Source organism: Anthonomus grandis, chromosome 17, assembly GCF_022605725.1.
Source record: "Anthonomus grandis grandis chromosome 17, icAntGran1.3, whole genome shotgun sequence".
Classification (NCBI taxonomy): Eukaryota; Metazoa; Arthropoda; class Insecta; order Coleoptera; family Curculionidae; genus Anthonomus; species Anthonomus grandis.
Genome location: NC_065562.1, coordinates 18,490,010 through 18,517,856, shown reverse-complemented (window position 1 = coordinate 18,517,856; position 27,847 = coordinate 18,490,010). Strand labels below are relative to the sequence as shown.

Here is a 27,847-nt window from a genome sequence, read left to right as displayed (position 1 = left end):
AGTGTTTCACTTAATTTACCAAAGAACGAAACTCAATTTGTGTTACTACGATATTTTTATTTTCCTATTACTACTAATTTAACAATTAACACAATACTTTTCGTAACAAAATCACAATGGTTTTTTAGCCTAATCCTGAATGCCCTGATAGCACAAATTGATGAGTTGGTTTCATAAATATTCCAATTTTGTCTTATTTCCTGACAATGTATTTAAGGAAGGACAAATGTTCAAGGAAAGCCTGGAAGAGGCAATTGATTACTCTGCCAGGAAAATTGAGCAACTCTTTCCCAATAATTTCAAGATTTTTCTACCTAAAAAGCTTCCAAAGTTAGAGGGATTTTTTATCTCCAACAATTACAACATTTACGCCATGCATATTATAATTTTAACTATAATATGCATGGAACTTTCACTGAGTAAAATGCCGTAGTATAGTCATTGCTACTTAACAACTATATTCATTACTACCATTTATCTCTCATAGCGAAAAAATTAGAAAATTTGATGTGTATATAGGAATCATTTGATCTAAATGAAAAGTGTTGAATTAAACAGCTGGTGGAGCAGTCTATGTTCTTCTTGTGGACATTTGGAAAATGCGTCATATGCATGGAATCATACCGGTGGTTAAGTAATCAATCAGGAAAACAAGTTTTGAATTTATTCCAGGCAGTTGTTTTTTTTTTGGAACGTTTCAACTGCCTGGAAAAAAAAGTGAGGGAAGTTTTTCAATTTTTTGTGTCCTCCATAGATCTCGTCCAGGCAGTTGAAAGGGAGAAAATGTTCAACTGCCTATAAAAATTGAAATATGAACTGGAAACTGCCACCTATCAATTTTGTAAAAATATAAATTTTCCATTTTTCCAGGCAGTTGAAAACCCTCGAAAAATAAAACGAATACTTCAAATTTAACTACAGTTCTTCTTAAGACTGTGATAGTAAACTTCCTGAAAAAATATAGTATATTCTTCCAGGCAGTTAAAGTTTAAGAGAAATGTTTAGAAAAGAAATATTTCATTTTTTCCGGAGAGTTGAAATCTCAGGCAGTAAACAGGTTTCTGTAGTGCAACTGCCTGGAAGAAATCAAATATTACTTTTCCAAACAATTGGATCCTTGACAGTAAACATCCCATAGTTGAATTTTTTCCTGGGAATGAAAAAATCCTTCAATTTTCCCATTTCTCTAGGCAGTGTATTCAATTGTCTCTTCCAAGCAATTGTTTTATTTCTGAAAAGGAGGGAGTGCGTACAAGTGCCTGGAAGAGATAATTGATCATTCCAACTTTGGTTAAAGGTTGTTTCTTGAATGCTTAACTATGATGGATTTGCAAATGCCCCTTTGACAGTATTAAAGAGGGACTCTTAAAGATAAATTTGAGGGTAACAACATCTTCCTCGGATATTTTAGGCAGTTTTGCTTAGGACACTTTTTCCCATTATTTCTCAATTAATATTAATACGAGGGATTCTTCTACCGCAAAAACAAAGTCCAAGAATTAACATCCGAGCAGTTCTATCGTTTTTTCCAGTTAGTTTAAGTAACCATTTGTTTCGTCCAGGCAGTTGAAGGCAAGAAAATGTGAATAACTGCTTGGAAAAATTGAAATATTAACTGAAGATTGTCATTGTCGTCATGACAGTTGAAACTCAACAAAAAAAAACAACTGTCTGGAAAAGTCTCTTCCAGGCAGTTGTTTTTTTTTCTGGAAAAGGAGGAAGGTATTCAACTGCCTGGAAGAGACAATCGGTGACTGTAACCACTCTTGAAAGTTCTTACGATGTTCAACCATTAAGGTTTTGCAAAGTTCCCTTTTACAAAATTAAAAATTAAAGAACTTTAACTAGTTTTCACAATAAAAGAATTTTAACGATTCCTTATACTTAATGCATACGTTAGAAGTAATTTGGAATATTGTTCTATTATATCGAGTCCCTTTTATGCAATGTTTAAAAATAGTATTGAAAAATATAAAAAAGTTTTTGAGGTACCTTTATTACACTTGAAAAATGGCAGAAGTAGAGAAGTAGAGAAGCCTTAAGTAAGTTGTAGTTACTGATATCACCTATCATTAATAATTGTTTTGCTATCGGTTATTGGGCGAAAGCCTATCGGTTGCTAAATAAATAAAAAGGTGACGAAGGATTAATTAGATAAGGTAAAAACGTCTTCTTGGGTTAAATTTTAGGCAGTTTTGACTGGGGCATTTTATTCCTATGCCTCAAAATATTTTCAACAAATAATTAGGGGCAATAGTTTTCCAATAATTTCATATAAGGATACTTGTACCTTTCAAAAACATGCAGAGTTAGGGAGAGTTTTGTCAATAAAGTGCCATCCAGGCAATCAGGGTAAAGTAATTTGTTTCGTCTAAGCAGCTGAACATTTTGAGATTTGCTGGAATTCTTCGAGAAAGTTCATTCAATTGCCTGGACAAGACAATTAATTATTGACTTACTTGGAAAAACGAGAAAATTGAAATATTTTTCCTCATGCCTATTGTGGCTATTAGGGCAGCCCCTAACCAATAAATTATCTACTCATGACTAGATAATAAATAAATAAATAAATTAATAAAAAATTACCGTGAGCAGTTAAAATAATTATAATTGACATACGTCTCTTAACGGTTGATCCCTATTCACTATTTAAGCACATTATTTATTATTGTTTACTTAACAACAAATGCTATTATTGAAAAGAGCGCTGATAAAAATTTCGTTACGCCCGCAAAACACCGCTAAGAAGTTCAAAATAACCATTTCGAATGAGATTCAAAACTAAAAGGCGTTTTCAGCAACATTCTCCCGTACCTAGAGGGCGATCAATCTGCACTTACTATTCGTCCATTTCTCTTGCAACCTCTTGTGCTCCTCCATATCTTTTAACGTCACCTGTCTCACTTGTCCGCTCAGTCTACGCGGGTCCAAATTCGCCCCGAACGTTTGCACCCCTTTCGCCAACTTGCTGAGGGGCGAAAACAATTCTTTCGCCGTAGTTACTGGACTGGCCACCGACGCCAACTTTTGCTTCAGTCCAGAATCGCTCTGACTCTGGCTGATGTTGCTCTTTGACACGTCGTGGTGTTCCACGATCGATGATGACTCGCCGTCGATTTCGCCGGAGGAGTGCGAGTGTTTTTGGTCCAGTTTTAAGGTTTTCGGGGGTTCCATACGTTGTTGGTCCAGATGTTCAGAGTTCACCTGAAAAACGATGTGATAAATATAACCTAGGCCTCCTCGTTTACTTTATTTTATTCTAAATGCTATATTGGGAAGCTGTTGGTTTGAGAGTTTTGATTGTGAAGGTGAAAGCGTTGACTTGTCTATGTTATTCTCCTGATTGCTCCTTTATTAGATCAATTTTGACGTATTGCGGCGTTACCTTTTCAGTGTTACTATTTTGCCAAGAGTTTGCAGACGGTAGCTCAGAATTATTGGAGGCTTGGGATTGTTCGAAGGTTCACTTATGACTGGCTATTAAAGAATATAAACTTGATTATAACTATTAAATAAGAGGGCGCCACTTAGTTTTTTTTTTTTATAAATGAAAGAAAACTAAGAAAAACACTTGGTATATAGGTTTCAATTAACAATTAAATGACCCTGGATAAAGTAGATTTAAAGAGACAAAAAAAAATATCTTAACAATACAACCAAATTATATTTACATCAAAGATATGTATACACCTCATTTTCTAATCTGTTAAATGTTAATAATTTATTATGAATTAAAATATGAATAATGTTGATATGATTAAATAAAATAAGTTTGTCAAAAGTAACATTTAAATTATGATTAAGCTACTAGGTAGATTTCAGCACTTGAAAAATAAATTGCAATTATTAAAGTTTTTAGTAAATTTTTGTATTATGCAGGGGAAAGTTCATGAACCTTTTTACCTAAGGCATATCAGCCTTAACCGAGTTATATCTACTTAACTACCAAAAAAGGTACTGAAAAATACTGAACAAAAATTAACTAAAATTATAGATAAGAAATTGACATATTAAATTATGATGTTGATTAAATATTTGTAGCAATAAATTGATTTTAAAGATATATTAATAAAAATTTAAATATGTGAGACAAATCTATGGTTAATAATATTTAAATAAATGGAATAAACTGGCCTGTATATTCCTCCAAGAAATAAACGGTTAGCCTTCAAAATCAAGGCTGTAAATGTGTGCCATTGGTAGCTTAGCTATCCGGACTGGGAATCTCTAATACTAGCTCTAACGCTGGCTCCAGCTCCACCGCTTTCAGCAATTTCCCGGGGAAATCAACAGCCTGTAGCCATCAACGATTGAAGAAGAATAAAGAGGAAAACGGAAAAGTAAAACCCTAAAACAACGGTTGCCATTGTATTCACTGTCGACAAAAATGAATGGCGTTCAAAATGTGACACACTCACCTTGCTAAGTTTCATTATCTATCCATTAAAATCTCGGGCATCCTGCACCAGAATTATGAAATAAACAGTTCCCTAAAGGAACAAGATTAAGGACTATAAATTATTAACCATATTGGCCACTTCCTGCTTCACAAATTTCGGAAATAAAAAACTGGCCTTTTACGTGCGCTTCTACCTGCGACACGGGAACAAGTCCTCGAAAAATGGATGCAGTACCGACTAAATAAGTTACGACCCCACCTCTCGCCTGAGCTGTCAATGTCAATCCAATCAGAGAAAACATTAATTAAGACCAACCAGAAGAGTGACGGACCGTCAACAGAAAGCATGAATAATTAAACCAGGAGAGTGATGCGTTATAGTAGTAATGTGTAATTGACAGTGTGAATTTAAAGAAATATCGATAAAAGAAGTTGACTGAAATTATTAATATAATTATTGAAATTAATGAAATATCAATGGAGCGTTAGTGAACATAAGAAATAGAAAAATAAAACGCTACAGTATGGGTCAATTGTTTGGTCCTCATTTTACAATTGGTCACTTTTTAAACTTAAAATTCTAAATACCAGACACTCTGAAACTTTTGTGATACCATTTCACCACCACCTTCAATCATGGTCTTATTAGTAATTTGTGTTAAATGATGTACTTATTGCTTACTGTGATTTTGATTGATAGAGTGTAATATTCGTCACTAAACTTGGACGTAATGATGTAAAAAGACTTCAGCTGACAAATAAATATACTTACTTGAATTTCGGGCATGGCCCCCATAGAAACGTTCTGCATGATGCTGGACAACTGCATGGTGTCCAACTGGGAGGAATCGACTCTACTCAATAAATTCCGTTTTTGTTCCAAGGTGGCCTCGGGACTTTGACCCTCGTTCTGATTGGCCTGACCCATCACTATGCCCACGCTGGGTAAAAAATCGTCCTCGTTGCCGATCAGGGGGGTCTCGGTGCATTCCAGGCCCTGCTCGATACTGGAGTTTTCCGAGTCACGGTTATACGGTTGGAAAATTGAATTGTCACGTTCCTCGTCGGAATCGCTCGATATTTCGTCGCGTTTTCCTATGGTGAAGCTCGGTTTCGTTCTCAGTTTCGCCTTCAACGGGATCTTGTTCAGTTTTAACAGCTGTTGCGTCATATTCGTCAAGGCTTTTGACCCTAAAAATTACAGTGGTTGAACGTATATAAATAAAAGCGTGCATTCATTAACATCTAAAATAAATCCGTTCTAGTTTCTTCGCCAAACCATTTAATACTGTAAATGCATCGACTCAAATAGGAATCTTCTTCTCTGACTCTTTCGCCACTCATTTAATATAGTTTTTTTCACCATTTACTGATTGAATCTCGTTATAAAAAAAATTTAAATTTTTGCTAGTTGTACCCATTTTCCCAAACACAGTAATTGCAATCTACATCTAATCAATTTCCTATACAGGGTGTCATTGAAATGGTGTAAAAAAATTCGGGGGGTGAAAGTACTCCTAAAAATTTTAAAAAAAGTTCCTATAACTATAGGGCGGAAAATGCATATTAAGGGAGTTAGGGGCACTGAAAGAATAAATTTAAAAAACGGTTTTTTGAAATTGTAGGCTTAAAAAACGAGATAAAATTTCGAAAAAAAATCCTCTGCCATAAATTTTGACCCAAAATCAAATGATGATACTGAAAAATAATTTGGAAAATCGGAAAGGGTAGTTTTTGCAAGGGTAGGGGGTTAATTCGTGAATAACTTTTTTTAGGTTATTTTCTTCGCAACGTGGGTTCATTTTTTAAAAACTACATACTTTTTCCTACAAAAAAGGTACTCTTGTTGCACATCGCCCAGAACGATGGTTTTCGAGAAAATTGAAGGCAAAAAGTTTGCTCTGATGGGTTGCTAACTGGTTAAACAACATAAACCTATGAAAGTTATGGGGTTTCAAAAGTAAACACGTAGTTATTAAATAATTAATTAAAAAATCTAAATTTTATGATTTTTAAAACATCTTATTGCTTTAAAAAACGAAATAAACCAATTACCAAAATTCCTTATTAAAATAATGCATTTCTTAATTCATTCATAGTAAATGTTCAAAGTGACCACCATTCATTTCAATGCAGACATCTGCTCTTCTTCTCCATGATCTGCGTACCCTGTGGAATATCCCTGGGGTTGTACGAATTTGATTGGAACAGTCGATAATGCGTTGACGTAGTTGCTCTTCAGTATTAATCGGCACTGAGTAAACCAAAGTTTTCAAGTGGCCCCAGAAGTAGAAATCTAATGGATTAAGATCTGGTGATCTTGCTGGCCAAGCTTGTGGACCACCACGTCCTATCCAACGCCTCACCGCTAGCGGAAAATGAGCTGGTGCACCATCATGCATAAAATACGTGATCTGCCTCTGTGCTATGGGAACTTCCTCCAAAAGTGCTGGTAGATCATGTATTAGAAAATTAAGGTAACTTTGACCATTCAGCCTAAAATGTTTATTATTATAAATAACAAGCGACTTTTCAAAAGGTGTCAAATTAACCTCGGGGGTAGAAAAAATGGTCCAATAAGTCTATCGCCAAGAATTCCCGCCCAAACATTAACTGAGAATCGAATTTGGTGTCGACTTTCCACAACAGCATGAGGGTTCTCATCGGACCAGTGATGTGTATTATGGTAATTGAAAATTCCATTTCTTGTAAACCCAGCTTCATCCGTGCATAAAATATTTGCCAAAAAAAGGGGTTCTTGTACCTGTTTTCTTAATAACCAACGACAGAAGATGACTCGAGCGGGATAGTCTGCCGGAGCAAGAACTTGTACCCTTTGGATGTGATACGGATGCAGGAGTTGAGTCTTAAGAGTCATCCACACAGAATGGCGACTCACGTTTTCCCGCGCTGCAATTCTCCTTATAGATATCCCCGGATCTTCCTCTACATGTGCTAAAATGCGCTCCTCAACATCAGGTGTACGTACCATCAAGTTACGGCCACGGTCTTGGTTTCTATGTCCAAATGAACCTGTGTCTCTTAGGCGCTGATGAATTCTCGCAAATATCCGGTGAGAAGGTGCCCTGCGATTTGGATATTTTTGGACATACAAGCGCTTAGCCAAAAGACCGTTTCCGTTTGCTCTTCCATAAATAAAATGCATATCTGCCAGTTCACACACAGGGTATTCCATAATTTGTGAAATTTTACGTTTACGCACACTTCAACAACAATCAACTGACAAAAATATTTATGAACCAGAACATTTCTTTTGCGTACATGCAAAATAAATAAAGTGATAAGACCGCATACCTTCAATAGCTACGTTTACCCCGCGAGTACCAAATATTCAGTACGCGGACTAAAACCTCTACATATTCTCAAACCTATTAAGTCACAATTTGGAATAATTTACGTGTAAACTTGTCAACTCGCGCACGTTGAGTTTGAGAATAGGGGATTGGGTCCGCGTATTGAATATTTGGTACTCGCGGTGTAAACTAGGCTAATGAATCAAATAAGTATGCATTTAATAAGGAATTTTGGTAATTGGTTTATTTCGTTTTTTTAAAGCAATACGATGTTTTAAAAATCATGAAATTTAGATTTTTCAATTAATTATTTAATAACTACTTGTTTACTTTTGAAACCCCATAACTTTCATAAGTTTATGTTGTTTAACCAGTTAGCAGCCCATCAGAGCAAACTTTTTGCCTTCAATTTTCTCGAAAACCATCGTTCTGGGCGATGTGCAACAAGAGTACCTTTTTTGTAGGAAAAAGTATGTAGTTTTTAAAAAATGAACCCACGTTGCGAAGAAAATAACCTAAAAAAAGTTATTCACGAATTAACCCCCTACCCTTGCAAAAACTACCCTTTCCGATTTTCCAAATTATTTTTCAGTATCACCATTTGATTTTGGGTCAAAATTTATGGCAGAGGATTTTTTTTCGAAATTTTATCTCGTTTTTTAAGCCTACAATTTCAAAAAACCGTTTTTTAAATTTACCCTTTCAGTGCCCCTAACTCCCTTAATATGCATTTTCCACCCTATAGTTATAGGAACTTTTTTTAAAATTTTTAGGAGTACTTTCACCCCCCGAATTTTTTTACACCATTTCAATGACACCCTGTAATTACAAGCTTTATTCCTTTCAATATTAAATGGCGAATACTATGGAATATATAAGATTATTTATCTAATTCCTTCGCCAAATCTTTTAACCAATATTGTAATCACAGGTCTGAATAATTAAGTTTAAATTACAGGCACTCGTTCTTCATGAAGGTTGCAACCGCAATGGTGATCTTTCTTATTCTCCAAGTACTTGAAAACCACAAGTCATTGATTTTGTCCAGGAAGTGAAAACATTTTCCAATTTTCCCATTTCTCCAGGCAGTGTATTCATTTATGTCTTCCAGGCAATCCAAAAATTGGAAAATTCAATGATTTTTTCATTCTCAAGAAATATTCAACTGCCTGGACAAGATCAACAGCTTAGATTGAGACAATCGGTTACTGGAACTATTGTGGAAAATTCTTTCAAAGTTTAACTGTGATGGTTTTGAAAAATTCCCTTTTACAGCATTGAAGAGGGACTCCTGAGGATGAATTCGAAGGTAAGAACCTGTTCCTGGGTTAAAGTTTTACAGGACAGTTTTAGTTGGAACATAGCTCTTCCTATTCCCCAGAATATATTCAAGCAAACAGTTGGAGTATTCTTAATGGATTCTTGAGTATTAACATCGACACAATCAGGGTAATTACAATTAGGTTTTAATTTTGTCTAGACAGAAGTTTTGTTTTTATCTCGTTTTTTCTAGTAGTAGTGATTTAATTTGCCAGGGCAGTCGATCATATTCCTCCCTTTCAACTGCTACTTCACCATAATAAAGGTTTTTCCTTGTCTTACCCATTTCCCAAACACAGTACCTAATTCCAAGAGACGGTAAGAATATTTCAGTGTTTTATTAAATGGTGAGGGTGCTTGAAAAGAAGTAGAACGCGCCTCGTCAATTTCCGGTTCCTTTACCAAACTATTTACATATGTGTTTAATTTCCTATATTAACAGCATCTTTAAAATTAAATGGCGAATGCTCCAATATAAATAAAGAGTGCTTTTTTAGTTCTTTCGCCATACATTGAATATATAGTCTCTTTAATGAAATGTTATTTCCATGCTCCTTCGCCAAATCATTTTATCGTGTAATTACCGGGAATCTACTAAGTAAATCACATTTAATGCCGACTCGTTCACCATTTAAGAAAATGCCGAAGGCGTCGGAATATGAATAGGAGATTTTTAATAACAACAGAGTGACTTACCGGCACTTTTAATAGCGCTCAACTGGGTCTCCGATACGTTCCGCGTAATCTGAGGCAAACTGGCTAAATCCAGATAAATACTACTGGTACTAGCCGTTCTGTCATAAACAACTTTCGATTTCCTGCGATCTAACGCCTGTCCCATGTTACAGGGCACCGAAGGCAACCCGGCCAACTCTATGGCCACCTGGAAGGCTTCGCAAATCGTCTTGAGGGATTCTGGAACATTAAAAGGGGGCTAAAGCCTCTGGACAATAACCTTAAACATAGAATTACCGATTTCCTCCTCGACGTTCTTAATAATGATCGCCATACTGTTAAAGAACCTCAAATGGGTGGACCTGAACATGTGATAGTACCCGCTGACCCCGTTCACTTTATAATTGAGCCGGATGCAGTATTTGTTCTTCTGAGTGCGGAAGAGGGTGTTGGAGCTCTGCGGCATCCCGAACTCCAACAAGTCGACGTCCTTCAGGTTCACCTCTTGATATTTCGTTATTTTATCAAGCTGAAAGTGACCCCATTAAAGCATCTCCCCGCGCTAAACAAAGCCTCTTTTTCTCACCTGATCGTCGTAGTCCGCCACATAGTAAAACTCCCTGGTGAGTATCAGGATCGAGTCCATCTCGATTTCGTTGGGGTCTCCGGTGGCGGGGTCGGCGTTGATCAGACCCCACGACCCCACCACCAGTTCGGGCGCGCTGATCAGCATCTTTTTACAGTCTTCGATCAGGAGTTTCACGTGTTCCGCGGTTGCCAAGTTGTCTTCTTCGTAGGCGGCTTTTGACTCGTTAAACAGGTCATCCTCGGACAAGTAATTGCCTGGAAAATGTCAATCGAAGGCGATCGAAGAGTGTAATTTAGTAAGCGCGAACACTCACCCAACATGATGTCTATGGTGCCTTGACGTGCGGAATCTTTGAATCTGCTTAGGTAGTACCTGGAATTAATTATTGTTAGGGGAACTAGGATTTATTATTAATAATACCTCGAAGGGATAATTAACTACTGCGGAGAAAAATGGGAAAATTCTTTAACAGATTTATGTCAGTGGGTATGTTAAGTGGGTTAAGAAATTTTTTAAAATTTCTTCCAGGCAATTGAACAGTAGCTACGTTTACAACGTTTTTATTTAGTACAGCCCTGTTTGCTGATTTTGAGGGTTAAATTAGTGCCGAATTATCTCTAGGATCAGTTGAAGGGAGTTTAGATGAAGAATAATTATAGGACCTCTAAATTTTTAAAAGTGCTATAAGTAATACATTTTTTTCCAAGACCTAAGCCTGTCCTTCTCTTCCCCTTCTTTATTTTTATGCACAAAAATGAAAACCTCGTAATCTGACATCCAATAAAATGTGAAACTTGTCATTTTGGTACTTCAAAATAGGTCCTAGGTGTTTACACCGAAAAAAAAATAAATTTTATCTTTTGCAATCATTTGATCCAAATATTAAATATTTGGTACACGCATTTCTTTCCAAATGCCTAAAAGAAGCAACTGATGACGTCAAATGCACGAAAAAGTAAGAAAATGGGTCTTGTTATTTTTTTCCGGGATATTTGACAGTAGGGAAAGAGATGATTACTTCCAGGCACTCCTGGACTAAATTCCCATTCTTTTCCAAGAAATTGAACAGTCCTTTTTTCAAACGCCTGGAAGAGACAATTGATTACTTTAAGGACCTAAAAGGCCCGAAAAACTGGAAATTTTTTGACGATTTTTGACAGTAACTAAAGAGACGATATCTTCCAGGATTAATTTCTAATTAAACAGTTTTTGTTTCAAAATGCCTGGACGAGGCAACCGATTATTTAATGTTCTGTCAGTCCTGGACTAATTTCTCAAGTTTTCCAGAAAATTGAACAATTTTTCATTCTAAATCCCTCGAAGTGATAACTGGTTAAATCAAGTAACTGCAAAAGCCAGAAACCCGGATGTTTATCAATTTTTTGCGTTTTTTTGACAGTAACTAAAGTGATGATAACTTCCAGGTACTCCTGGACTAATTGCTCATTTTTTCCATTAAATTAAACAGTTTTCCTTCCAACTAAGTGCATTAAGTGGACCAAAAAGTCAGATGATACAAAAATGTAAATACGTAAATTAATCTTCTAGTTTTTGCACTAGTAGATTCGTAAGGTTTATTTGGGGTTCTACTTACGTTTGGTTTCATATTTTTATCATAGTTTTTAATTAGTTTATCTTGTTTGAGGGCCCAATTCAAGTTATATTATTGTAAATCCTTGTATTTTAAATTTTCTAGATTCTGTATACTTGCCTGCTTTGACTCTCAGTGATCCCTTAACATTACTGGTCTCTTTCGGTAAAAAACAATGAAGAAATTGTTCCATCGGTCTTTAAAAAGGACGCGCTTCATGACATTTCATTCGGTTTTAATTGTTTAGTCAGTTTTACCTTGGAAACGATTAAACGACTCTGTCAAGGCGAGTTAGGTTAGTGTTTTTTTTTGACATTGACAATAAAAGTGTGTTCCCGGATTCCTTTATTCACGATATTTGACAGTAGGGAAAGAGATGATTACTTCCAGACACTCCTGGACTAAATTCCCATTTTTTTTCCAAGAAATTGAAGGGTCCTTTTTCCAAACGCCTGGAAGAGACAAAAGGTTACTTTAAGGACCTAAAAGGCCCAAAAACTGGAAATTTTTTGACGATTTTTGACAGGAACTAAAGAGACGATATTTTTCAGAATTAATTAAACAGTTTTTCTTTCAAAATGCCTGGACGAGGGAACCGATTATTTAATGTTTCATTTTTCCAGACATGTTCCCTTGAATGCTTAAAGCAATTTCCCACTTTAAAACGTTTCAATCTGTAAACGTGAAAAATGTTTTAATGTCCTTGAGGAAGTCAGTCAAATTGATTGGGAAAAAATGGAAATACTGGCTTAGACTGGCATTGCTGGACTACTTTCTCATTTTGATTCCAAAAAATTGACATTTTTCCTTTTAATTATCCCTCCAGAAAAACAATTGGTTACGTCAAGTGCCTGGAAAAGCTCAAGATTTCCATAGTAAATGAATCGACGAAAACATCCAGGCACTGATTTTTCAAATGTCTCCATTCAGTTCTAACTCACCTCAACTGCTTGGAAAAACTTGGAAACATTTATGTCAGTGAGTATTTTGCACAGTTCCGGAGTAATTTTACATATATTGTGCAGTTGAACAGTTTCTCTTTTCAAGGGCCCGGAAGGGGCAACTGAATCCGTCAAATGCAGAAAAATTCAGAGTTTTGTAATTTTTTTGGGGATATTTGACAGCGGGAAAAATATGATAACTTCCAGGCACTCATGGACGAATTGAACGGTCTTTCTTTCCAAATGCCTGGAAGAAGAAATTGGTTACCTTAGGTGCTACTTGCATAAGCCAGAAAAGCTGGCAATGCTGGTATTTTTTGGGGATTTTTGCTAGCAAGGGAAACGATGATAACTTCCAGGCGCTCCAGGACTAATTCCTCATTTTTCTCCGAGAGATTGAGCAGTGTTTCCTTCCAAATCCCTCGAATTGACAATCCGTTATGTCAAGTGACTATAGAAGTTACAGAGGATGGAAAATTTTCCATTTCTTTGGGATTTATTGACAATAACTAAAGAGGTGATAACTTCCAGGTACTCCTAGACTAATTTCTAAATTTTTCGATAAAATTAAACAGTTTTCCTTCTAACTGCCTAAAAGAGGTAACTGATTTCATTAAGTGCACCAAAAAGTCAGAAAATTGCATATTTTATAATTAATTCACGAAATTTGACAGTAAGGAAAGAGATGATTACTTCCAGGCACTCCTGGACTAAATTCCTTATTTCCTCACAGGAAATTGAAGAAATCTTCTTCAGTACTATCAGTGTGTCGCACATTATAAAGCACCGCCTCTTAACCGGTAGTTCTATAGCAGAGGAGAATTTGGCCCCCAAAAGAAAATTTCCCGCTGAAAAAACCTAATATCCACTAATATTAGCAGTCGTTCTTGGACTACTATAGTGAAACTTTGTGGTCCCTTATAAAATATTGGTTACTAACTGGCACTTTTTAAATCGACTCGTTAAGTATAATAGAAGAGATTTTAGGCTAAAAAAGGAAAAAGGGTTGGACTGAACAAGAAACTAATCACGATAAAACAAACAATAAATTATTAGTAAAGCAAATAGACCCGCAAAATTTCAATTTACCACAAAACAAATTAAAAACAAGAGAGGAATAAAAACTGACCTAGAGATTTGATAAACGAGACCCAGCAATTCGAACTCCTGTTGAAGGGCCAAATGGGGCGCGAGCTGAGGAGGCTCCCGGGGCAGATACTCGTCCGCGATACACCCCGCCACCCGCAAATAAGTCCAGAAATCCCGGATTTCGTATTCCGCGGGGGATACGCCCCCCATTATATCGAGGGCGCATTGTCGTACCGAGTCTTTGAAATGGTTTTTTAGGTATCTACAGATGATTTAATCTAATCACCTTTACGAGAAGCTCGACTTACTCAGTCAAATATGAATATAAGAAAATGTCCTCGATAGTCAAGGACACCCTTTTGCACGTTTCGCTCACCTGTTGGCGGAATTCATGCCGTCCTTCATGATCCCGGTGAATTTCCTCTCTCCCGTCCTGGTGTAGTCGCCCTAAATAAATGACTCTTTTAGATTAATTTATTCGAATTTCGATAAATCGCTTACTTTTAGGGCGTTAGTGCCTGCATATTGTTTACTAATGGCGTCCCCATTGTTTGCCCATAAGAGTTGAAAAGTGTTTTTTATATTAATGGGGATCTCGCCCTCGGGGGACACCAGCCCCAACTTGCAGAATTGGATTTCCATCACGGCCTTACCAAGGGCTGTCTAAAGCCAAAAAAAAATGGTTAGTTTTTAATGATAATATTAATAAGCAAATTTAGTTTATAAATATTACAAAAAAAATTGTCAATAATGTAATATATACTAACTATTACCTAACATCTAAAAACATATATCTGCAAATAGGGTGTACCTAACTTAGTAGCTTCTTGACTTCCGTTTTAGATGACGTAATACTAAAGGTAACTTATTGAATTACTTTATGCACATGTACATGATAAGGTTGCTTACCTGTTAAGGTAAGTATTCCTATTTGTTACCTAAGTTAGCCAACACTGATATTTTTCGCAAACTACCATTTTTGACATTTAAGAAAAAATATAAGCAACATTTACTTAGCCAAGTTTAAATCGTTAGTCGCTACAACCAATATATTTACGCCATAGAATGTCAAAATTTTTTAGTGATTTTATAAAATGTCATTCCTACGCCTGTGTTACCTTCTGTACACCTTTATAATTACAAAAGTACCATTGCCTATAGTTAGTACGTTAAGTTGCCAATATGTAAATGTATTTTGTATGTATGCTCGGTTAGTAAGGGAGAGCGCCCACCAAAGATGTGCGCTTGAAGAGAAAAGGAATGATGTGCACATGAGGTGTGCATGATGTGCAGTGTTCCTTGCTTTTATATGGAACGACGCTCACCGAAGCTGCGCGACAGCCGCTGGAAAGATTCTCAATGCAGTGTCTCACTGCATGCGTGCTGAAACGTAGGACACGTTCTATTTTCGACATGCTAATATTATGTTAACGCACAACCATGAAGATATAATAAGAAAATGTAATAGTGGACTGTATTTTAGTAAATGATATGGTTCAAAGGAATTGTACGTTACATACACACATGGTTTTAAATGTTTGAAGTAAAGGGCACTTACCAATGGTCTTCTGTCTTCACTGTAGATAGGGACGTCCCTTTATATAGCTACCAACTTCATAAGCCTTGCTCTCACAACCAAATAAAATAAAATAAAATAAATAAAATTGTTAGATCCGGCACTCACGTCGTTCTTAACCCGATTGCTAGTCAATTATCTCTGCCTTTTACTTTGCTGGTAAAAGTTGCTGGTCTTAAAGGACGTTTAGCTATATCAAAACCGCTACTGAAGGATGTTAATAAGAAGACTTGAGTGAGCCCAATCACACAAAGAATGGACCATTGATGACCGGAAGAAAGTTCTCTGGAGTGACGAGTCGAAATTCGAGGTTTTTGGAATGAGGAGGCGAGTTTTTGTTCGCCGTTATGCCAATTAAAGGGTCGCTGAGAACTGTACGGGGGCCTCAGTTAAACACGGTGGTGGTTCGGAGGATCTGCAGTGGGCGATCTAATTAGAATAGAGGAAATTCTTCGAAAAGAGGGTTACAAAACAATTTTAAGTGACAATGTACTTCTTTCTGGTACTCGAATGATTGGGGAAAACTTCATCTTTCAACAAGCACACGTCGAAATTGTACAAGCAATATTTTTAGGTTAATTACAAAGGCAACATCTTCTGAAATTTACGGTATGGCCCCCACAATCACCGGACCTCAATCCTATCGAATTACTGTGGGATGAATTGGATAGACAAGTGCGAAAATCGTGCCCCACATCAAAAGAAGACTTGTGGAGGAGGATTATCGAAGAAGAGTGGCACAAGATACTTCAGGAAACTTTGGACAAATTAATTAGAAGACTATACCGAAACTCTGTGAAGCTGTTATTAAAAATCCAGGCGGACATGTAGATGAATCCAAAATTTGATTTTCTTTAATTTAATTAATTGAAAAATGTATTGTTTATATTTTGTTATAAATAAACCGTTTCATAAGAATAACTGATGGGTTTAATATTTTTACTTTAAAACAGTCATATGTGGACAAATACTTTTGAGCGCCAGTGTATATATATATATTTTTTTTTGAGTATTGCTGCCATTAACTAAAGAGAGGATAACTTCCAGGCACTCCTGGACAAATTTTTCATTTCTCTTCAGGAAAATTAAGAAATTTTTTCGCAAATCCCTGGAAAAGGCAACAGGTACCTTAAATGTATGGAAAATCCAGAAAACTTGCAAGTTTCGACTTTTATATAGATTTTTGACAGTAGGAAAAGAGGTCATAACTTCCAGGCACTCCAAGACTAATTTCTTGTCTTTTTTTTATTACATTGACTAAGTTACTTGGGTCAATAAAACTAGTCAACGATCTACAAACAGCAAACCCAAATATTTTAGAAAAAGCTGATGCTAACAAAAAGGTTTAATAAGTACAATTTTTAACATGTCATACAGTGTCCGAAATAATTATTCATTATATAAGAAACATGTTTCATAGCAAAGTTCATTAGTTGTCACAGAAAGTGATATGAGACAATCATAGCATAAAGAAAACAAAAACTGTCAGAAAGTTACATACTATAAATATCCAAGATTGAATATAAATAATAACTAAATATGGAACAAACATATACAAAACATAAATGATAGAATCTCCACTATATTTAGAAAGAGTCAAGAAATAGTTTTGATGAAACCCATCTTAGCTACTTGATAATAACTTTCTTTATCACAAAAACATAATATCATAAAAGTTATTGGTGCCAGTTTATTGTAAATTGCTTAAGGGTGATTAATAATGTTATTTGAAAGAAAAAACAATCTTGACCATTACTATGTTTTGTTCTTAATACGACTTGCTAAGTCACAAACTTCCTTTGCATTATAGGAGTAAGATTTATCATTGTAATGCATTCTAGAGGTTCCCTATTTAAGTAAATTTGGCAGTAAATCTATTTAGTAATTCTATAGCATTATCTTGTATTTCAATGTTTGATTTATTTTTAATAGACCCAATAGACCATATGCATTCCTCTCCATGATCTTATTCATATGATTTTCATCATGATCTTATTCATATCTTTATAATCATTATTGTTGTTGTGTCTTAATAAAGTAAGAATCAAATATCGTTGACAGTTTCGTGACGTGTGAAGAGCTCAAATATATCTTGAAAAAAAAGCTTAAAACAAATTACATTAAAAAAACTGAACTTACTTGGACCACATTGGTTCGATCCAGACAATCCATGCAGTTCACCCTAAAAACCCCGTTTTGGGAGCAAATGTGCCCCTGCTTGTCCCTCCAACAGTAATTCATGTCCTTAATCACGTCGGCCACCGCGTTAATCAGTATGGAAACGTTCTCGAAATGCATCCCTTTACTAAAGAATAAACACCATAAACCAAAATCCCTTAAATAGACATTGAGACTTACCAGTACTCGTGAAAATCAAACGTCACATAAGTAATAAACGGATTATCCAACAGGAGCATGTGGTGCGAGTAGGCGTCGAAAATCACTTTTTCTTTGCCACTTTGGTCCACTAAATTAACGGCACAAACTGGTCCGTACTTATGAATTTCTTTGGAAAAGTGTTTTTCGAATGCCACAGCGGTTTCTGCCTCACCTGAAACATACGACCCTTAAAACCCTCTTTTTAACTATTAAACAGGTAAGGTAAAGTCATAAATAATGGACCTATTAAAGGTATTTTTGCAATAAAAGTTCATTAAAATGTGATTTGCTCAATATGTGGTCCACCTACATCTATCTACTGTCAAGCAGCTCTATATTCTGTGCCAAGTTATTAATTAAAAATTTATTCTTGGTTTACATTCTACAAGTGTTTCCTATATGGTTTTGAACAACCATCACAATGAGATTGTTGGATTCATTGTACAGAATCGCTTGCAACTTATTATGTTGTTTATGACTACAATTTACACGTACTGAAAGTAAGTAAACTGTTCCTTAACTCGTGCATTCACCACTTTGTCTATGAATGTCACCTAACATTTTAAAATCAAAAGATCTTGTGTATGATGAGTTGTTCTATGATTTTCGAAACGGTAATTAATACTGAACTGAATCAATTCCTTCCTTTTGTGTCTACTATGGGATCTTGAATGAAATTTTATCTATGTTCTATTGAAAGTTTCCATAGCATGATTCAGTGCAACAAAATGATTATCTTATGAATCTATACTGTGCTCCTGATGGACGAATGTAAGCAGGATTTATAGTAACTTTTCTAAAGCATTTGATTGAGTTGATCATATGATACTCAATTGGTTAAAAAGTTCAAAGAGTCAAGCTAGGCAGCTGACCTAATTACAGCCACCTCAGGTGTTCCTCAGGGTGGACATACATCTCCTTTACCTTTCAATGTTTGTGTCAATGACATATCGGGATATTTGACAGTAAGGAAAGAGATGATAACTTCCAGGCACTCATAGACAATCCAGTAATCCAGCCTTGGTTATTGTTCTCTCGTGAGAATACTATTCTTTGGTATGACGCCCTTATCATCAAATTTATATTAACACTCTTGAAAGGATTCAACATAGATTTTTAAGACCTTGTGCTTGTAGGTCAGTTGTAGGAAAGTCTGCGGTGCAATGTTGATCTTTAAACTTGAACAAGGTAATAATGATTGTCTCATACTAAGTTGAACAACTTTTAATGTACATATCAGGGGCTTGGACATCATGTCAGTTTCAATGTTCCTTTTCATAGAACATTCTCTGGAATTCAATGGTTGTAAGAGTTTTCTAAATTAGCATCCTCCTATTGACATTTACAATTGCACTATTGATAAGAGATAAGTTGTTAACATGGTAATTGTGTTGTTATATTATGATGTTTACTCATTGTTAGTGTTCCCTCCTCTTGTTTTGAATTTATAACTTGTATGATTACTTTTATTAACCAAACACAATGGTTATATTCATAATATTTAATGAGGTTTTCCTGTATATTCAATTAATAAAAACAAAATTATAACTATTTACCTTTATCTAATCTGGGGGGTGGTCGATACTTGTACCCCGGCTGTGACCAGAATACCGGCACTGAACCTCTCACTTGCAGAAAAGAGACCTCGTGCGTTTGGTACATGATGATTTGTTCGGTTTCCACGTAGTTTGCCACTTCTCCGTCCTCGTCCACACCTCTTCTTTTATATCTTCAAAAATAAAAAAAACACAGTTCTAATATCAAGCCCCTTTTTGAAACCTTATGGTACCTTGTGCCAGCCCTAAACCGGCTCCTTCTAGATAAAATACATAATGTAAAAATCTCATATTGCTTGTCCTTGTCGTCCATGCCTATATAAGGCCCCACCTCCACCGTACACTCAGATATCTGTATGTACCCTTGAATTATTGGTAAAATCCATGGGTCACATAACGGATTCTAATAAGAAGCGATGAATAATATTTGCCCCACTATAAAACAACACACCTCACCTGACTCTTCAGCAAACACTCCAGCATATGTTTGTTCCATAAAAACTTATCATCAGCAGTCTTCCATAAGCATTTATTATTAATCAAATTGTTTTTTTCCAAGTGGCAAAGCCTCTGCAAGGAATTAGTTAAGTCGGTAGTAAGTGAGTAGTAAAATGAACTTGTATCATTGAAAATTTTATAAAACTCTTCAATAATTTGCTTCTCAAACTTATCCTTGTCCTTTATATTGTCCCTTTTAGGGGTACCGGAAGCCATAGCGGCCGCTTGCTGAGTGGTATTCTTAATGGTGTTCCCTGCCACCTTTAAACTGCCCCACGTTTTACTAAAAGTGTTCTTCTGAAGCTCTAAAAGTGAGCTTTTGCTCAACGGCTTTTTTGTGCTGCCGGAAAACTGATGTTTTGAGCAAGGTTTCAGGTTGAGCTCCGCATCTTCCATGCTCAAAGGCAAAAACACTACCGATTTAATTTTGTAAACGTCATTGTTGCCATGTAGTTTCCCTACAAGGGAGCTTTCCTTTATGAGTAAAAGGCGGGGATCAAACAGGGGACTGTGCTCCACTTTTCCTATGATACCATCGCACACTCCTAAGCAAATGGGGTCTTCTGCGTCCGGTAAATCCCAACCTAGAACGTAATATTGTTGTTATTTATTGAAAACTTCGATAACGCCTCTTTCGTGTTACCAGTTTTGGGGATGTATGCCCCCGTGTTCCGGTCCCACCACAAGGAGTGTTCGCCTTTGGCAAAGATGTAAAATTCAGAGGTGCGAAAAAGTTCCATTTTTTCCACCCTGAATTTATCGATAAAAGGGCTTTTTTTTCTAGAATTACTATTATTATGTTTTTATTTGGGTTAGCCAGTCGGGACTTGTCAAGGCCCACAACAAACATAACCTTGAAAAACTGTCAATATCACTATGACAGATGACATTGACGTTTAAGGTTACCAACATAAAAGTGGCTTATATCAGCAAGTAATTAACTATTCCAAATTTCTATGCAACAAACTGAAAAAACATATCAAAATCTAATTAGTTTTTCTCATCTGGATGCAAGATTTTCAGTTAAAACAAAATTCAGTTGGTTCCGATGCATATCCACTTACCTACTTTCACTACGAACTAAACAAGGATGGATATAATCCGGATCCGATCTGACAAATTCCAAACTGAAGGTGACATTTAAAATTCCAATATTTTTGTTTACACTGGGGGACAAAGCCAAAAATAACACTTTTCCCAATCGGCGAAGGACCGTGAGTTAATGAAATGAGTTAGAAAACCCGCGTGTCTATTAATTCAATACTCACCCAGTCATGAAATACTCCATGGAAGCTTTACCAAAGATCCCCCTCAATTTTATCGGTGACTCTTTTGTTGTTAGATAACCGAAATTTATGGCACTAAAGGTACGTTTTTCCAGCCGTATTTTACATAATCGGCTTCGAAACAATCACCACCGACTCCCGCTCTTCCACTTTATGGAGACTGAACACCGATCGCACCAAAATAGTCGAAGTCAGTCCGGAGAATCTCAAAAAAGAGCCTGGCAGCGAACAGGAGAGGGTGCTGCAGCAGTACGTACGTACCGAAGATCCAGTTTTTAATATTATAACGTCCACAGAACGGTATGGAAATGCTTGGGTTAAGCATAAGGAGGACAGTTTCTGTAATGGATGCTCTAGCCGAGTCGAGGCAGTAAAGTAAGTGAAACCGATAACATATTAAATTTTATGTTTTGATTGAATTTTTGTAGGAAAATCAGGAAGAATGGCACTCGTGCAGATGTAAACCAAACCGATTCAATTCTTGACCCCAATGAGCATGAACTGGCTTGTGGAAAGCCTGTTAATTTCACTTTTTATGATAATTTAGTTGGGGTGATGAACAGGTAAGTCTAAGATTTAATTTTTTATGCACTTATTTTAATAAAACTTAGAGAGGAACATCCGGCCATAGTCGAACCAGGTGCCACAATAGAATTTATTAGGAAGTACAAGTTTAAAACTGGAAGAAGTTTTGATTTGGAATTGGTGGAGAATAAACTGAGACAAATCAAAAAGGAGGTAAGCGATTCTTTTATTTATTTCATTTAAGTAATTCTTCTATTGGGTTCCATAACACTCTTGATCCCCTTGCGGCATAATATCAGTCGTTAACCTCACAAAATCATTTATAGAGCAAAAAGTTTCGCAACCATCTAAAGCGAACTCCCTTTTCTCCAATAAATCGTCATAAAACATTTTAATCCCATAAATACCTTGAATCTTGTGGACCTCAAATGTCACGTGGGCCCCGTAGGGAGGAACCTCGGTTAAATTGTACTTTAGGGCAGCCAACATTGTACCTACATTAACCTCGTGGCCCGAGTATAAAAACATCTTTCTTTCCAAAGGTTCTAGTGTGCCATCAATTTTTTTAATTGTGTCCGAAATTATTTTTTTCAGTATATAACCTATAAGAATCCTCTTAAGTTCCTTAGTGCTTGTCTCTATAAAATAAAAGTCCACTATATAAGTGCGTAAAGGTTCTGGATACACTGCTTTGGTCCAATGGTCCAATGGAAACCCCATTTCCTCTTGAGTCTTTAGGCCGAAATACACGTCCAGTGCTGAAATGTAATCGAAATCCTCTCCAGTGTTATTGTTCAAAGTTTCCAACATTTGGTCATAACTTTTTAATTTTTTCATATTGTCTGGTATGGAATATATGAGGGGCACCACCGTAGGGCAAGCCCACGAGGACAACTCTTTATCCTGCTCCACCGGTAAATAACTATAAGGAATCGCTTGCCATAAAATCTCTTTATTCCAACGTACAGCCTTATCGGGAGGAAACAGCCCACCGAGCACCAAAGATAGAGACATTTTGGTTCTGTCATAGTCAGTTGTCCAGGATTCGCACACTTTCGTACTCCAGGTGGTACCTTAAAACGTCCTGTTTCCATTAAAGTGCCCCTGTAAACTACTGTCAAGGATTTACCAAGCAATCTGTTGTAACGCTGTCTCAGCAACTGTCCCAACTGAAAAGCCTTCAGTTTCCCTTGGTTTGTTAACTGGCCATAACCGTATGGGGCATAAAAAGTTTCGTTGTAGTATTCGTTGGATTTCCAGAGGCCCCCTTTCGATGGGGTACGGTCACCATGTCTGTAATTTATTGATGATTAATCATATGGTTGACAAGTGACGTTTCATAATTGTCACTTGTCAAGCGGGACATTCGTGGTACCGACATTACAGGTGGCTGTAATGTTGATAAAATACTTATGGAGAGATGGCGCTCATGTTTTAAAATGAATTAAAATTGAGTTTTTATGGGTTATTTTAATTAATTATGGTGGAAATTACCTGAAAATAACGTGGGTTAAAACTAGGGTGTCATTGCACAAACAGCGAATATCCACTGGAAGACACGAGAAAATTATCAATATCAACGAAAATAATTTAACTTTATAACGATTATCCATTTTGATGCTTACTGTACGATTGCTAAAAATATAATAATTTAAAATAGATATTATTTATAAGCGCGATTAGGGATTAGGCTTGGATTAGCTTGGATTAATTTTTGCGGCGTTGCCAATCGTTTCACAGTTTGAAACATTAATCTGCCATTTAGAGAAAAATGTGGTCTTAAAATCAACCACAATAACTCAAAATGGAAAAATGAACCGATTTTAAAAATTTTTTCTTTGGTATGTGTAACATGTAAGAACAAACATAAAAGCTTAATGACAAAAAACTCTTACTCCCATAGCAGACCTAGAATCAAGCTTTAAAGGTCTTTTTCAAGGTTTTTCTCGATTTCTGTGACTCTGAGGGCAAAATTGCATAGGACCATTTCGGTTCCTCTTATTAAAAGGAGAAAAAAACTCTTATAACATAAAGCTCTATTTTCGATAGAAACGGAGAAAAACGTATGGCAAGTGTGAGTTGACTTAAAATCAACCATAACTCAAAATGCAAAAATGAACCGATTTTAAAATTTTTTTCTTTAGTATGTGTAACATGTAAGAACAAACATAAAACCTTAATGACAAAAAACTCTTACTCTCATAGCATAGCTAGAATCAAGCTTTAAAGGTGTTTTTCAAGGTTTTTCTCGATTCCTGTGACTCTGGGAGCAAAACTGCATAGGACCATTTTGGTTCCTCTTATTAAAAGCAGAAAAAAACTCTTATAACATAAAGCTCTATTTTCGATAGGAACGGAGAAAAACGTATGACAAGTGTGCGTTGACTTAAAATTAACCAAAACTCAAAATGCAAAAATGAACCGATTTTTAAATTTTTTTCTTCGGTATGTGTAAAATGTAAGAACAAACATAAAAGCTTTATGACAAAAAACTCTTACTCCCATAGCAGAGCTAGAATCAAGCTTTAAAGGTGTTTTTCAAGGTTTTCCTCGATTTCTGTGACTCTGATGCAAAATTGCATAGGACCATTTCGCTTCCTCTTATTAAAAGGAGAAAAAAACTCTTATAACATAAAGCTCTATTTTCGATAGGAACGGAGAAAAACGTATGGCAAGTGTGTGTTAACTTAAAATTAACCATAACTCAAAATGCAAAAATGAACCGATTTTAAAATTTTTTTCTTCGGTATGTGTAAAATGTAAGAACAAACATAAAACCTTAATGACAAAAAACTCTTACTCCCATAGCTTAGCTAAAATCAAGCTATAAAGGTCTTTTTTAAGGTTTTTCTCGATTCCTATGACTCTGAGGGCAAAATTGCATAGGACCATTTTGGTTCCTCTTATTAAAAGGAGAAAAAAACTCTTATAACATAAAGCTCTATTTTCGATAGGAACGGAGAAAAACGAATGGCAAGTGTGCGTTAACTTAAAATTAACCATAACTCAAAATGCAAAAATGAGCCGATTTTAAAATTTTTTTCTTCGGTATGTGTAAAATGTAAGAACAAACATAAAACCTTAATGACAAAAAACTCTTACTCCCATAGCTTAGCTAGAATCAAGCTATAAAGGTCTTTTTCAAGGTTTTTCTCGATTCATGTGACTCTGAGAGCAAAATTGCATAGGACCATTTTGGTTCCTCTTATTAAAAGGAGAAAAAAACTCTTATAACATAAAGCTCTATTTTCGATAGGAACGGAGAAAAACGAATGGCAAGTGTGCGTTAACTTAAAATTAACCATAACTCAAAATGCAAAAATGAACCGATTTTAAAATTGTTTTCTTCAGTATGTGTAAAATGTAAGAACAAACATAAAACGTTAATGACAAAAAACTCTTACTCCCATAGCTTAGCTAGAATCAAGCTTTAAAGGTCTTTTTCAAGGTTTTTCTCGATTCCTCTGACTCTGAGAGTAAAATTGTATAGGACCATTTCGGTTCCTCTTATTAAAAGGAGAAAAAAACCCTTATAACATAAAGCTCTATTTTCGATAGGAACGGAGAAAAACGTATGACAAGTGTGCGTTGACTTAAAATTAACCATAACTCAAAATGCAAAAATGAACCGATTTTAAAATTTTTTTCTTTAGTATGTGTAACATGTAAGAACAAACATAAAACCTTAATGACAAAAAACTCTTACTCCCATAGCAGAGCTAGAATCAAGCTTTAAAGGTCTTTTTCAAGGTTTTTCTCGATTCCTCTGACTCTGAGAGTAAAATTGTATAGGACCATTTCGGTTCCTCTTATTAAAAGGAGAAAAAAACTCTTATAACATAAAGCTCTATTTTCGATAGGAACGGAGAAAAACGTATTGCAGGTGTGCGTTGACTTAAAATTTACCATAACTCAAAATGCAAAAATCAACCGATTTTAAAATTTTTTTCTTTAGTATGTGTAACATGTAAGAACAAACATAAAACCTTAATGACAAAAAACTCTTACTCCCATAGCAGACCTAGAATCAAGCTTTAAAATCTTTTTCATGGTTTTTCTCGATTCCTCTGACTCTGAGAGTAAAATTGTATAGGGCCATTTCGGTTCCTCTTATTAAAAGGAGAAAAAAACCCTTATAACATAAAGCTCCATTTTCGATAGGAACGGAGAAAAACGTATGGCAAGTGTGCGTTGACTTAAAATTAACCATAACTCAAAATGCAAAAATGAACCGATTTTAATTTTTTTTTCTTTAGTATGTGTAACATGTAAGAACAAACATAAAACCTTAATGACAAAAAACTCTTACTCCCATAGCAGACCTAGAATCAAGCTTTAAAGGTCTTTTTTAAGGTTTTTCTCGATTCCTGTGACTCTGAGAGCAAAATTGCATAGGACCATTTTGGTACCTCTTATTAAAAGGAGAAAAAAACTCTTATAACATAAAGTTCTATTTGCAATAGGAATGGGCACAAAACGTATATTAAGTTTGCATCAACCTAAAATTACTCATAACTCAATTTTGAAAAATCGGCCGATTTCAAAAATTTTTTCTTTGACATATTCAAAATGACAAAGCAAACATGAAAGCTTAATGACAAAAATCTCTTTATGAAATAATAGAGCTACAAAATCGATTCAAAGGCATTTTTACCCCTTTTTCAAGGTTTTTCTCGATTCCTGTGACTCTGAGAGCAAAACTTCATAGGACCATTTCGATTCCCCTTATAAAAGAGAGAAAAAAACTCTTATAACTTAAACTTCTATTTCTCATAGGAACAAAGGAAAACTTGTTATACGTTGTAAATCCCAACCATAACTCATAAAGTAAGAGTAGGCCATTAAAAAAAAAATAAATTAGTATAATTAAATCAATTTTTGCAACGTTGTCAATCATTTCACAATTTCAAGTATGGAGTTTTAACTTTGTCAATTCGACATTGACATTTCCATGTCAATAACGTCCTGAGGTCGAAGTAGTGACAACCTGGACTTGTCAAACAAATGTCAATGTCAAATGACCGTGACAGACTGAACCTGTCAAGCATCAACCAACGTTGCCAACTTTACCAAACCGAATTATTGTTCCAGAAACCGAAATCGATTCATACCTTGCACCAGTTGGGCAACTATTGGCGCGTCAAGGGTGACCCCAGGAGGGCCATCGAGTGCTTCCGAAAAGGTTCGTTTCCCATTTAATTTACTCGCTTTTCCTCTATAACAATAATAAACAATTTTAGCGTTATTTATGTCTCCCCATCACGCGGAAATCCTCCTCAATTTGGCCAAGGTGTTGTTCCACTTGCAGTATTTGGACGACGCCATCTACCTGACGAGACGGTCGTTAGAGGTGGCGCCACCTGAACGGGGGGCGTGGCAGCAGTATTTTACTTTAGGTCCAATAACCTCAATAATCCCTTAAGAGATTCTTTAATTAATGTTATTAATTTAGGTGAAATATTTAAGGCGTATGGTCATTATCAGGAGGCCCAGGTGCATTTCAGGCACACCCTGGACCTAAATCCGGGCTACGAGCCGGCCATAAAGTTACTAAAGGAGCTGGAGGAGATGCCGCTGTCCCCCTGGCAGTCTTACACTTACTTTATTATCGGAAGTCTGGTAAGTGAGGAGTGCGGGAAGGAGGGATATAAATAAAATATAAATTGTTTAATTCAGGTGGTCATGGTGTTGGTTTTCCTGAACAATCTGGATAAGACGGTCGAAGGGGGACCCAGCAGAACCCAAAAACCGTTCAATAAGGGCCTGAAAGGGATCTCCTGGAGCGGGAAGAAAATTAAAAAAGTGACCAATACTTAACTGTATTAGCGTTAAAAGTGTAGAGGTGCGTCCATATCTTTTAACATTAAAAAAAAAAAATAATTTGATCTTCAATTTTAGGCACACATTTGAATTTTTGATCTCCGATTTCTTTAGGGTTAAGTGTTAAATTACGAGAGGGCGCCGCCTGTAACGTACCTGTGTTGATCTTTTGCTCATTTAGTTGTTTGTTTGTTTGTTTTTTTTTTTGAGTGATTAAAGTTATTCGTTAGCAAGAAAAATGAGTGTTTTTTTTAAAGACCTTGTGTGAAATGTCTATTTTTATTAGAGA

The 27,847-nt window shown here is 35.8% G+C and overlaps 3 protein-coding genes across 4 annotated transcripts; 1 reads left to right on the top strand and 2 right to left on the bottom strand.

Annotated features, from left to right (window-relative positions):
- Window positions 1-36: 36 nt before the first annotated feature.
- Window positions 37-21,130, bottom strand: LOC126746173 (phosphatidylinositide phosphatase SAC2). Of its 2 annotated transcripts, XM_050454319.1 has the most exons (16): window positions 20,992-21,130; window positions 20,571-20,893; window positions 19,886-20,511; window positions 19,663-19,832; window positions 19,430-19,602; window positions 17,853-18,045; window positions 17,634-17,799; window positions 14,420-14,581; window positions 14,295-14,365; window positions 13,959-14,180; window positions 10,611-10,669; window positions 10,295-10,551; window positions 10,006-10,237; window positions 9,730-9,948; window positions 5,172-5,590; window positions 37-3,204 (listed from the first exon to the last, which is right to left on the bottom strand). In XM_050454319.1, exons 2-16 carry the CDS (start codon window positions 20,665-20,667, stop codon window positions 2,815-2,817), a joined length of 3,456 nt encoding a protein of 1,151 aa, XP_050310276.1. In that variant the 5' UTR covers window positions 20,668-20,893; window positions 20,992-21,130; the 3' UTR covers window positions 37-2,814. The 2 variants fall into 2 exon arrangements, with proteins under 2 accessions (XP_050310276.1, XP_050310278.1); XM_050454321.1 differs by lacking the exons at window positions 13,959-14,180; window positions 20,992-21,130 and having other exon boundaries at window positions 20,571-20,813.
- LOC126746180 (tetratricopeptide repeat protein 17-like) lies at window positions 21,102-27,797 on the top strand. Its single transcript, XM_050454328.1, has 9 exons — window positions 21,102-21,250; window positions 21,309-21,588; window positions 21,642-21,776; window positions 21,825-21,951; window positions 26,830-26,920; window positions 26,979-27,134; window positions 27,191-27,357; window positions 27,415-27,580; window positions 27,637-27,797. Exons 1-8 carry the CDS (start codon window positions 21,202-21,204, stop codon window positions 27,553-27,555), a joined length of 1,146 nt encoding a protein of 381 aa, XP_050310285.1. The 5' UTR covers window positions 21,102-21,201; the 3' UTR covers window positions 27,556-27,580; window positions 27,637-27,797.
- Window positions 21,946-23,367, bottom strand: LOC126746181 (venom acid phosphatase Acph-1-like). The gene is made up of 3 exons (XM_050454329.1): window positions 23,233-23,367; window positions 22,868-23,031; window positions 21,946-22,811 (listed from the first exon to the last, which is right to left on the bottom strand). Exons 1-3 carry the CDS (start codon window positions 23,349-23,351, stop codon window positions 21,991-21,993), a joined length of 1,104 nt encoding a protein of 367 aa, XP_050310286.1. The 5' UTR covers window positions 23,352-23,367; the 3' UTR covers window positions 21,946-21,990.
- Window positions 27,798-27,847: the final 50 nt, after the last annotated feature.

What these genes read in the sequence shown, in the direction of transcription:
- LOC126746173 (XM_050454319.1), bottom strand. Translation starts at nt 20,667, where the DNA reads ATGGAACTTTTTCGCACCTCTGAATTTTACATCTTTGCCAAAGGCGAA. An exon ending in GGCATGAATTCCGCCAACAG is followed by an intron (nt 14,181 to 14,294) that starts GTGAGCGAAACG and finishes AATCATCTGTAG; the next exon opens with ATACCTAAAAAACCATTTCA. An exon ending in GAACGTCGAGGAGGAAATCG is followed by an intron (nt 9,949 to 10,005) that starts GTAATTCTATGT and finishes TTAATGTTCCAG; the next exon opens with AATCCCTCAAGACGATTTGC.
- LOC126746180 (XM_050454328.1), top strand. Translation starts at nt 21,202, where the DNA reads ATGAAATACTCCATGGAAGCTTTACCAAAGATCCCCCTCAATTTTATC. An exon ending in AGCCGAGTCGAGGCAGTAAA is followed by an intron (nt 21,589 to 21,641) that starts GTAAGTGAAACC and finishes GAATTTTTGTAG; the next exon opens with GAAAATCAGGAAGAATGGCA. An exon ending in TTAGTTGGGGTGATGAACAG is followed by an intron (nt 21,777 to 21,824) that starts GTAAGTCTAAGA and finishes AATAAAACTTAG; the next exon opens with AGAGGAACATCCGGCCATAG.
- LOC126746181 (XM_050454329.1), bottom strand. Translation starts at nt 23,351, where the DNA reads ATGGATAATCGTTATAAAGTTAAATTATTTTCGTTGATATTGATAATT. An exon ending in TTAACCCACGTTATTTTCAG is followed by an intron (nt 23,032 to 23,232) that starts GTAATTTCCACC and finishes AATAAATTACAG; the next exon opens with ACATGGTGACCGTACCCCAT. An exon ending in GCGTTACAACAGATTGCTTG is followed by an intron (nt 22,812 to 22,867) that starts GTAAATCCTTGA and finishes GGACGTTTTAAG; the next exon opens with GTACCACCTGGAGTACGAAA.